We start from the raw sequence: 12,135 nt of genomic DNA, 5'->3' as shown, positions 1-12,135 counted from the left end.
GAATTCATGTTTCGGTCCGACCTATCTCATTTATGTTAGAAAATTTTTTGAGACATAAATTAGATAGATTTTTATATTCTCAAAATTTCTTACTTTTTGCTCTATTCCCGTTAAATCCCATTATATTTAGATTTACATTGTGTAAATATAATCATATATATTTTAAACATTCACTAAAAACTATAATCTATTATTTATATATTTGTTAGTATAATCGATAATTAGTAAGTTTTTTAACTTTTAATCAATTATCTTTTTAGTTTTATAATGTATAATATAAAAAAGACCTTTCATATTCATTTTTGAAAAACTTATTTACATAGGTTTAAATATTAAAATTAAATGATAAAATGGTATAATTAATTTTAAAAATTAAATAATAAAATGAGGTGGATGATGATGTGGCTTAAGGAGAACAGAGAAAAAGTTAACTTTATATATATAGATTAAGGTTTTAACAAGTCATAACAAGTTTAAAAAATAGTTTAAAAGACAGAAATACCCACAAACATTAGAGTAGAGTCTAAACCCTCACCTTACTCATATAGCGCTCCTGACGCTTTTTTGCAATTACCTTTGATGGCGTCAGCATCTCATATCTATTTGCTATAAGCTCTCATGGCGATGATTCTTGTGCCTTGTGCCATTGCAGCCATGGCGCATGCCATTGCACATTTTTCCAAACGCAGTATCCAAGGTTTCACAAACAATTAAGAAACATAAAACATCAAAACAACAACTCTAGATCATTTTCCTCATCTTCGCCTTGATTTCACGATCACACTTTCTTTACACCATAAGAACATATGTGTGAGTATTATCCCAAATGCTCAGTGAGACGGTCCTCCCATCTACTAGGTTATACACACAAGCTTACTAAATCATGATTTCCCGCAAAAATTCCATCTCCAACCTCAAATTCCAACTACTTGCGCCTCTTATCCGCATAACTCTTATACCGATCTTGCGCCTCCTTCATGTTCAGCTTTAGAACTCGACTTTTCTCCGAGGTCTCCTGAACAAATTCTGCACCATATATGCTCATCTCCCCCACTTGAGTCCAGCATAAAGGTGTACTACATGACCTCCCATACAACGTCTCATAAGGAGTCATCCCAATACTCACCTGGTAGCTATTATTTATAGGAAAACTCCACCAAGCTCAAGTGATCTACCGACTGACCACCCTTAGAACTTTGAAACTCTACACTCTCTGGAAAAATGCTAAAAGCGGCTGAAGAATAACAAAGTTGACTTCTCGTCCTTTTACAAGTCAAACATAGGGTTAAATCAATCCAATCAAGACGATTTTGTAACTAAAATCAAACCGGTCCAACCAAAAAAATATTGGTGTCGATCGTTACCATTCCTTGGTATCGATCGACCCCACCCATTTTTGAACACAGGTGTTAAAGTGGATGTTTCTTTTTTTTTTGGAAAATCAAGGTCGGACGTTTCGTAACGGTCAAATTGAACCCTTTTTTGGGGGAGTAGATGTTTATAATTTTTATTGTATTAAAGGCTAAACCTCTAGATCCACACTTTGAACTCTCTCACTAAACCTCTAGATCCACACTTAGAACTCTCTCATTCTTTCTCTTTAGTTTCAGGAAGCGACTCAGCCAAACCTCATCTTGTTACTAAGTCGCATAACCAACCAACCCTAGCGACTAAATAAGAGAATAGATGGGATGGAATAGTTCATTTCGTCCATCCACGGAAACGCTTCTCTGATAAACCATTGAATTCACCATCGTAGCTCCATCTCCACACTCTTGAGCTCCACTTTTGTTCTCCATCAACCAAGAACTAAATCTATAGTCTATGATAAGTTCTACAAGGTTCTATTTCAAACAGAGCTTGTTGACTCAAACAAAAATAATAAAATTAACACCATTCAATCCATACAAAACATATATATGAACACTTGATTAATTGATAAAGTAACCGTTCAACTGGAAATCCCACCGCTGGATATGGGACCGGTACTACCACGAGCATCACCATCAAATTTCTTCCCGATCAGACAAATTTTTGACCTCCAAACTTTCCCTAAAAAAGGCCATCTCATAACAGTTTCTAGTGTTCTTACTTAACTCAGATTTCACAGCTTACTCAGATTTCACAGCTTACTCAGATTTCACAGCTTCTCAGCAGTTATTTAGGCATAAAGGAACAAACATAACTCCTTTGATTCAACTCCGAATAACAAAACTATTTTGGTGATATGAATCAGACAAGTGGGCTTGTCCTAAAGAGTTGGGCATGTTAATGTTACAGAGGCCCATCTTGGTCTGCTTAGGATTCTGCTCAGGTACAAACGACATTTGCTCTGTCATTTTCAAGACAGCACGCTCTGGATGTGTGTCTGGTATGATTTTGTCTTGTAGCACCTCCAAGGCTGCGATAAAGTGCTATTAAAGAAGTGAGGAGCAAAGGGAACAAGGTAAGCATTTGGCGTCACATTAGAGAGATATTAGGGCAAAGGGTGGTAGATAGAGAGAAACTTACAGTGGGTGTGAGAGACATTGTCTTCTTCATTGTTTTGTTCTTCTTTCACAAGGGTTATGTATCTCTGTTCGGTGAGTGACATGAGTTTGGCGTGAGTTTGTTCTAAGTTGTAGTAGCTTCTCTGAATACTTCTTGTGAACTGGTTTCAGGTTCACTAAGACGTACTAGGATCACATCGATCATAGAAACTCGTAAATCTCCGTGTCTCTTTTCTTTCTTGCACAACGATCTAAACCTGCAAAACAGTAGAAACAGAGCACAAGTTAGCAAACATGTTCAGAGGCAAATCAGTAGCTTTCTAGGTTAAACACTTAGAGATACTTGTAACAGTGGTATCAGAGCCAGGTTTAGAGTGTTTTACCCTAGGAAAGCGTAGATCTACAAGGTTTTCTGCAGATCTAAGTTGTTACTGTGTTACAGCTCAAAAAGGTCCAACCTTTAATTCTGAAAGGTTACAGCGGCAAAAGTTAAAGATCAGCTTGAGTTTGTGGTTTGTCTGTGGTTTGTGGTTGGTGTTTGTGTTTATGGTTGCAGGTATTGGTTATGTGTTTTTGTTTTGTGGTGTGAGGTTTAGGTATTGTACAGATCTCAAGAATGGAACCAACACAAGGCAGATTTGAAATGGAGAAGTTTGATGGAGATAGTGACTTTGGTCTGTGGAAATACAAGATGCGTGCTGAGCTGGAAATCATGGGTTTTGAATTAGTTCTTCAACTTTCAACAAAGGTGGGTGCTGATGGAAAAATTGTGGAAGGGCCGAGTGAAACAGCTAAGTTAGATCCAAAATTGCTGGAGAAAGACAAGAGAGTGAGAAATCTCATGAGCCACATTTTGGTTGATAGTGTGCTTAGGAAAGTTATGATGGAACCCACTGCTTATGCTATGTGGCCAACTTTGGAGAATACATATCAGGTGAAGACATTACCAAATCGATTTTATCTGAAGCATAGGTTATTTAGCTTCAAGAGGGAGGATGACAAGAGTCCTGACAAGAACTTCGATACCTTCAATAACCTCATATCAGATCTTTCTAGCCTAAGTGTGGAGACGACTGAAGAAGACACGACGGCGATTCTTATGAACAGACTACCTAAAAGATTTGATAATCTGGTACACACCTTGAAGTACAGTAGCAGCAAAGACAAGGAATTTATAACTCCTAAGGAGATCATCATGTCAGCTTATTCTATTGAATTGGAGCTGAAGGAGAAAAGAGTTCTAAAGAAACCTGTTGAAGAAGGGCTGTTTGCGCAGAATGACTGAGAAAAAGACTCAGCCAAAGGGAAAATAAAACTAAAAAAGCAAATCAAATACAAAGAAAAGAGCTTGTTGGATATGCGGTAGTGAAGAGCATCTAAAACTTGATTGTCCTAAGAAGAACCAAGCTAGCTGAAGTCAAAAGGCTGAAACTTGACGGTCCCTACCTCTTTCGCGGGCCCCACTGCCACGTGGCGGCTCGCGATTGGTTACTTTCTGTTTTTTTTTTTCAAAAAGAAAAAAAAATGGGACAAATACCTGTCCCATGGATGCCCATGCCCTAAGGGCATCTTTAACGCTATATACTCTCGGGCCTTATGGCAATAAACAAAGCCCAGATAATCAAAATAGTGCATTCGTAAGGTCCATTTGGTTTTTGCCTAAGAAGTTTTGATAGAGGAGTCTTATGCCACGTGTTTTGTTGTAATAGGGTTTTTATTTTTTCTTTTTGAAAAGATTAATGTTTTGTAAAAAAAAATCAAAACCCCCAAATTCTTCTTCTCTTGAACCCTAGAGTCGCGATGCGACGAGAAACCCATCTTTTCGTCTTCCCGTCACGATCTAACCGTCTTCTTCGGCTCATTATGAAGTATTAGCGTTCTTTGTTGGTTATGGTGGTATAGTTTATTAGTCTATGTTGAATGTTCTTTACTTTTCCTAGAAACCAAGCAGCGTGGAGAAGATTATGGAAATTGATGACCATATTGGCTGTGCTATGAGCGGTTTAATTGTTGATGCGCGTACACTTGTTGAGCATGCGAGAGTTGAGACTCAAGTGAGGTTTCTGTATCTACGTTCTTTGATTTTAGCTTTGAAAGGCCTTCTATATGTGTTATTTGACTGTTTTTTTTGTTGTTGATGATGTACAGAACCATAGATTCTTGTATGGTGAGCCGATAACTGTAGAGTCCACTACACAAGCGTTATGTGACCTTGCTTTACGGTTTGGTGAAGGAGATGAAGAATCAATGGTAATAATCGGAATTGGAATCTCTAGTTGCTCTAATATCTCTCAGCTTAAGCTTTAGGATTGAATGAAATCATTGATTACTATAACTAACCGTGAAATTACAAAATGGCTAGTTTAGTCGTTAGTTGATATATATAATAACTTGGGAGAGGAGTACTGATTTTCTTTTTTATCAATTTTACTAGTGTAACGCCCGTGTTCGAAAATGGGTGGTGTCGATCAACACCAAGGGAGGGTGTCGCTCAACACCAACATTTTTCGGTTTGATTTGTTCGATTTAATTGTGTTTTGTTCGGGTTTGGTTTGGATTTAACCCTAAGTTGCGCTTTAAAAGAGAAAAGGTTGTCCTTGTTCTCATTCAAGCGGCTTTTAGAAGTTGAGAAAAGAGCAGAGAGTGTGAGTTGATCCTTTGGTGCCTTTGTGTGAGTTTTTGGAGAGGTTGAAGCTTGTTCTTGGTGGTTCAAGGCTAGAGGAGGTCAGGTCCGTGGTGTTTGGTGTCTGTCTCCTTTTATCTCTCTACTCGTCTCTTAGTTTCCTTAGATTATGTATCCGAATCTCTCCTCTGATCAATTACGTTTTTGATTTTATAGCATGAAAACATTGCTTCGTGGATAACAGTAACACACCAGCCACCTCGACACTACCACCATATGAAGAGAAAGGGAAATGCCATATTGGTATAAAGAGAAAGGGATATATTTCAGGAGGATGGGATTTGCTTTTTACTCGCCTTAAAATGTTATCTTATGTATTTTCTCATGTGTTAATCTCTCTTACTTTTTTTACTGAAATTTTAAACAATAATTTTACACCTAATTTTGAAGTAGATGATGACCATCATCATCTACTTTATATATCCACACACTAAGGTTCGAAACTAAACCTTAAACCCTATACCCTATATTCTAAATCTTACACACAAAAACCAAATAGTTTAAACACTAAAATCTAAACATAAATAATGAATCTCATACTTTCACCTTTATACAATTAAATTTAACTTTAAAACCAAATCCATAAATCATACATTACATCCTAAACCCTAAACTCTAATTCATAAACTTGAAGTTCAATACTATTATCAATCGTATAGCTTCCTATGGACTCGAAACTAAACCCTAAATCCTCTACCTTGAAACCTAAATCTTATACCCTAAACCCTAAACTTTAGTTTTAGGGTTTAGGGTTTATTTTTTATTTTTTTAGTTTAGCTTCAAGTCCATAGTAAGCTATTGAATCAATAAGAGTGATGAATTTCATGTTAGTATAAGGAGAAAATACTTCATGAGGATGGGATTTGCTTTTCACTCATCTTAAGATGTTTACATTATGTATTTTCTCATGTGCTAATCTCTCTTACTTGTTTTACGTAAAATTTAAACCATAATATTGAATCCATGATAAGCCATCCATAGTAAAAAAAATAATGCATGATCACCGTCTGCTCGTTTCACCTAGACACCTTAACCACATATATCCATGTGGTTACTATAGCATGCATATGTTGGGATATTCGTTAAAATGTTTAGAGGGTAAGGATGTAATGTATGATTATGCTTTTGGTTTTAGAGTTAAATTTAGCTGGACGCTTAAGGTTTTAGATTCCTGGTTCATGTTTAGAGTTTAGTGTTTAAGGTTAGATTTTAGGCTTTGGTTTAGGGATTAGACTTTAAGGTTTAATGTATATGGTTTAGGGTTTATGACTTATTTATCAAACCACAAATTCTTTGATAAAATAGATTTTGATAATTTTTTTTATGTTTAAACACAAGTAAGTATTTATAACCATAATGCAATTGATCATCCATGTATCAGTGAACAAATATTCAACTACATATGTATAATGTATAATAAAAAAAATAATCAAAAATATATCAATATGCATCTTAAAATGTAAAGAAAACATAATCATAAGTTATTGTGTAAAAATAAATAGATAATTTTTGATAATAAACACCTAAAGTGAGGTCTTTGTTTCTAGGTTCTTTGCTTTTAGCTTCGAAAGACCTTCTATATGTGTTATTTGACTGGTTCTTTTGTTGTTGTTGATGTACAAAACCATAGATTCTCGTATGGTGAGCCGATAATTGTAAAGTCCACTACACAAGCGTTATGTGACCTTGCTTTATGGTTTGGTAAAGGAGATGAAGAATCAATGGTAATAATCGAAATTGGAATCTCTAGTTGCTCTAATATCTCTCAGCTTAAGCTTTAGGATTGAATGAAATCATTGATTACCGTAACTAACCGTGATATTACGAAATGGCTAGTTTAGTTGTTTGTTGATAGATATACTCACTTGGGAGAGGAGTACTGATTTTCTTTTTTCATCAATGTTACTACTGTAACGCTCGTGTTCAAAAATGGGTGGTGTTGATCAACACCAAGGGAGGGTATCGCTCTTCACCAACAATTTTTAGTTTGATCTATTCGATTTAATTGCGTTTTGTTCGGGCTTGGTTTGGATTCAACCCTAAGTTGCGCTTTAAAAGAGAAAGGGCGTCCTTGTTCTCATTCCACCCGCTTTTAGAAGTTGAGAAAAGAGCAGAGAGTGTGAGTTGATCCTTTGGTGCCTTTGTGTGAGTTTTTGGAGAGGTTGAAGCTTGTTCTTGGTGGTTCAAGGCTAGAGGAGGTTAGGTCCATGGTGTTTGGTGTATGTGGAGGTTGTTTCACCCTTGCTAGTCCCTGTTTGTTGCTGTTCTTTCTTATTTAAGAGGTGAGTGAAAGACCTAGGCTTATCTGAGCTATTTGATACACATTTTTGGTGATTTCTATGATTATTGATTGATTTCCCTTGGTTGTATGCGTGTTTCTTGTGATAGTACCTTTGAACGAGCCTTATAGAGTGGTTAGACGGCCTTGGAAGGCTTGGAAAAGGCGGTTCCCTTGATGAGAAGCAGCTAGAGTGATGTTAGGGCATCAGTGTCACTCGACACCAGTGGTGGGTGTCGATCGACACCAATTTTCTTTTTTTGCGAGGATGGTCGCGAGTGTCGAGCGACACCAGCGGATGGTGTCGATCGACACTACTCGTCTGATCAGATTGTGTGGTTATTGTTATGGTCTATTATGATTATTAAATGTTGCTTGAATGTGAATTATGCAGCTTGTGTGTAGAGCATGTTGTGGGGATGAATGCCTCACTAAGTATTTATGAAATACTTATGCATCTCTTTTCTGTGATGCAGGTAAAGGAAAAGTGTGATCCGTGGAATCATATCGAGGAGAGGAAGTTGATCTAGGCGCTCATTGGTGTTTTAGATTATTGTATGAATTGTTAGGGTGTTAGAACAGAATTTAGAAGCATGTTAGGATGTTTATGTTTCTGGAATAATGTTTTGTTGAACTTGCTGGTTTAATGGAATAATTTTAATGGAGTTCTGGTTAAGTCTTCTGCTGGTTATGTTTTGTTCGGTTTAATTGGTTTGAATTGATTAAGGCTGGTTTAGCTGGTTTACAATTAATTGGGTTAATCTGGTCTGCATGTTTAAAAAAAAAAACAAACAGGATGGGTTCTTTCAGCTACAGTGTTGGCCATTTGGAGTATCACTTCTCATTGCTGGTCATGATGAAAACGGACCGAGTTTGTAAGTTTTATAGCTTTCTTCGACTGATATTATTCACTTGTGTGTTGTGAGAGATGTTGATTGATCTTATTGTAAATGACTCCGTATTGTTACAGGTACTACACAGATCCTTCAGGAACATTATGGCAGTGCAATGCAAAAGCCATTGGTTTAGGCTCAGAAGGAACCGACAGTTCTCTCCAAGAGCAATTCAACAAAGTAACTTGAACTATTCCAGTTGTTTCTTAGTCAGTCATTTGATTGCATTACTAACTTTTCCATTAAAACCTTAAGTTTGTAACGCCCTGACCGCCATCTCTCCAGTGGGCCCCATGTTCACCACCAGCCCATGAGCCCACCTCTCTTAATGGGCCTCACGTCCTCTCACTAGGCACATGAGCCCATTAATATCCGACGGTCAGTTTGCTACGTTTAGGAGACTTAAATACTTGTTTACCGATCCTACAAATCACCACATGATCTTTCCCTGTGTTTTGGCCTCACTCACGCAATTCTGACAACCACTTCCCGGAAGGCTACTCAAGGCACCACCACGCCTCCCTACCGCGACCACGTCCATAAAAGGCTAAGAACACAAGAGAAGACAAAACACCACACAAACAAGTTAGCATGAAATCTCATTGAAGGCTCGAGAGAATGATCTAGAACTCCATGCCCACACAATTGATTAACTACTCACAATAACCTAAGCATGCAACCGTTCACACATCAATATCCATACAATGAAATTCACATATTAATCGTAACTACCCCTTTAACCCAGCCCTAGAATCGTAAGAGCTCTAATACTATAATACAAAAAACATAACCTTTTTTTTAAATAGACAATTAACCGGTTTAATCCAATTTTAAACCAATTATCCATATTACACCAGTTAACTACATTAAACCAAATTAAACCATATAAACCAATAATTAACCAACGGAAGACCCAACAAGACAATCCAAACAAACCAATAACATTAAACCAGCAAACCACCAATTATCCCAAAAAATCCAACAATCCAAACATGCTACTAACAACCTAACAATTTCATAACAAGACCATTAAACAACCAGTGATTCCCTTGATCATCCTTCTCGCTGCCTTAAATTCAACGGTCACACTTTGCTTTTACCTGCATAGCACAAGAGATGCATAAGTATTGCCAGAAATACTTAGTGAGGCAGTCATCCCAACAACTGGGATATAAATTACATTTAGATAAATCTGTCAACACAACCATCAAACAAATCACAAACTCAGCCGCTGCTGAAGATTGGTGTCGGTCGATACTTGCACATAGAAACCCGAAAGGACGAGTATTGTCGATCGTCACTCGGAATTATCCTTACGACACAGTTCTTTGGTGTCGATCGTCACTTGCCACTCGTGTTGATCGACACCAATGGCCAAACATCGCTCCAGTTACTTTTCCTTAACGGAACTCCATTTCCTTGCACACCAGGGACGATAAAGACTCTCCTAGGAGTCGTAAAGAGACACCAATACATAGATAAAATCAAACAAGTAAACAAACAATCATTAAATCACCCAAAAAATGATCAAACCGCTTAGATAAGCTTTGGTCATGCACCCACCATTTGATTGAGATAAATGCGGATGAAAATAAGAATAGCTAAGTCAGTACATAACTCTTCTAACACCAACAGCCACGAATCCCCCTCTTAACCAAGATAGATCACTCAAGCACAAGCCACAAAACTCCAAAAACCCAAGAAAAACTTCATAGGAAACTTTCACTGTTTTGGATGAAGGCAAAAAACGGCTTAAGAACACTTAGGGTCAAGTTTAACCTTTTAAACACGAGCCGTAGGGTTTAACCAAACCAACAAAACCAATTTTGTAATCAAAACAAACAAAAACGAACTGAAAACTTATGGTATCGACCGACACCCTGACCAAACCGGTTCATGGGTGTTACATGTATTTTTGGAAAAAAAAAAAATATGCTTTTGGAGGAAAATTATTAATTCTAAAAAATAATTATAAATTAATTTAATAAGAAATATTTAACTTTATTTTATTATATATGAAGAAGCCAAAACATTAGTTTTAAAAAACATAAGGGGTAATGTTCTAGTAATTTTACACATTTGTAATCTATATCAGTAATATAAGTGCTTTTAGGGTTTTTTTTTTAAAATGAGTGCTTAATTAACTGAAAACAAAAAATAAGGAGGTCATAATCCAAAAATTAGTTCTCTCACCTGCAGTCACATGAAATTACGTTTATGTCACTCACTTGATTTAGCAAAAAAAAAAAAAAAGGTAAGATATGTACGTAACACTGTTCATCCATGATTAATAGAATTTGGTAATTTATTTTTAAATATGTTAAATAATATGTTATCGCGACATCTGACATATTATCGGTTAAAATAATACTAATACTATTCATCCGTGACTGATCGAATGGGAAAAAGCCTACAAAAAAGAGCCATCTATTTTTTATTTGGACGTTTAATACCACATTTTTTGTTAGAATAAAAACACCTCATTTATTTTATATTGTCATAAAAAATCTTTGTATATATAATGATACGTGAATTCGTACCAACGAATTAACAGTCGTCAACGGCGTTACAAAACTATGTAACGGTGTTAAATTTTAACTTCGCTTCTAAACGTCCAAATAACATTGTTCATCATGATTAATAGCATTTAATAACTTATTTTTAAACATGTTAAATAATATGTTATCGCAGTAAATTATCTATTATCGGTTAAATTATTATTTATTGCTATAAAATTGAAAATTAATATTTTCTGTCATTGTATATCAAAAACTGTTTCTTTCGCCTTCAACTACTCTGTTTGGAATCACAATTTATTAGTCTTGGGCGTTCGGTAGAAACAAAGAAAAAACAGATTTTTCGGTTTTCGGTTTAAACTGAATTCTCAGGCGTTCCAGCCGCCATCACCGTTCCAGCCGTTTGCTCTCCATGAGGAATGTGTCGCAAACCCTACTAGTTAATGGGCTGGGCCATTCATTTTGTTGTTGTAATTTTTTAAGTGGGCTTCTAATTAGTTTGAAATTATATCTTATTTTCTTTGAGCCCATTAACTTTTTTTTTTGGTCAAAGAGCCCATTAACTTCATTTTTTGAATTTCTGTTTGTATTAACAGAAATACAAAGAACTTCGGTTAACTTCTGAATCAATTTAAAACTTTATAACCGAACCGATTAAACCGAGTACCGAATAACCTGAACCGAACTTTTATTTGGTTTAATTCGGTGGGATTTTTAGATAACTGAAATTTTGAAAACCCAAATAACCCGAACCGATTAAACCGACCAAACCAAATGCCGTGAGCTAAAATTTATCACCAAAGGTAATTTATTAACAGGGATGTATGTGAATATTTATTTGATTGACAATGTAAAATATTTTATATCGCGATAAGCTACAAGTTTATTATGTTAAATCATGTAGTATATATCATATATAAATAATCCCCTATATAGTAAAAGAGGAGTACACTTTTTTTTCAAAAAAAAAAAGAGTAAAATTACAAAAAAAACATACTCCTATCCTTCACTCTTCATTGTCATTAAGGGTAAACAGGTAAAAAAGCAATTTCGGATCGGGTCAATTTCTTAAATGTAACCCGAAATTGCAAACTGGATATTTCGAAAGTCATGTTAAATTTTCGGGTATTTAATTTCGATCCCATTGGATATTCTTTTGGGCCTTTCTACTTTCATTTCGGATATGAAGCTAGCCCATATCTTGTTTCATTCTATTAAAAAATAATTTAAAAAGATAAGTAGGCCTAGAGCGGCCCAGTTATTACAATATGGACTC

At 35.9% G+C, this 12,135-nt stretch overlaps 1 protein-coding gene and 1 pseudogene across 1 annotated transcript; one reads left to right on the top strand and one right to left on the bottom strand.

Moving 5' to 3' along the window:
* LOC111831060 overlaps positions 1–1,114 on the bottom strand; it is a 10,123-nt pseudogene extending 9,009 nt beyond the window's left edge.
* Positions 1,115–4,033: 2,919 nt separating this feature from the next.
* On the top strand, positions 4,034–8,532 carry LOC17887936 (proteasome subunit alpha type-5-A). The gene is made up of 5 exons (XM_006295770.2): positions 4,034–4,126; positions 4,430–4,543; positions 4,638–4,739; positions 8,267–8,325; positions 8,421–8,532. Exons 1-5 carry the CDS (start codon positions 4,034–4,036, stop codon positions 8,530–8,532), a joined length of 480 nt encoding a protein of 159 aa, XP_006295832.2.
* The last annotated feature ends 3,603 nt before the right edge of the window (positions 8,533–12,135 follow it).

Source organism: Capsella rubella, unplaced genomic scaffold, assembly GCF_000375325.1.
Source record: "Capsella rubella cultivar Monte Gargano unplaced genomic scaffold, Caprub1_0 scaffold_4, whole genome shotgun sequence".
In the NCBI taxonomy this organism is placed as follows: domain Eukaryota; kingdom Viridiplantae; phylum Streptophyta; class Magnoliopsida; order Brassicales; family Brassicaceae; genus Capsella; species Capsella rubella.
The sequence above is the reverse complement of the archived record's forward strand: the minus strand, read 5'-3'. Positions and strand labels throughout refer to the sequence as shown.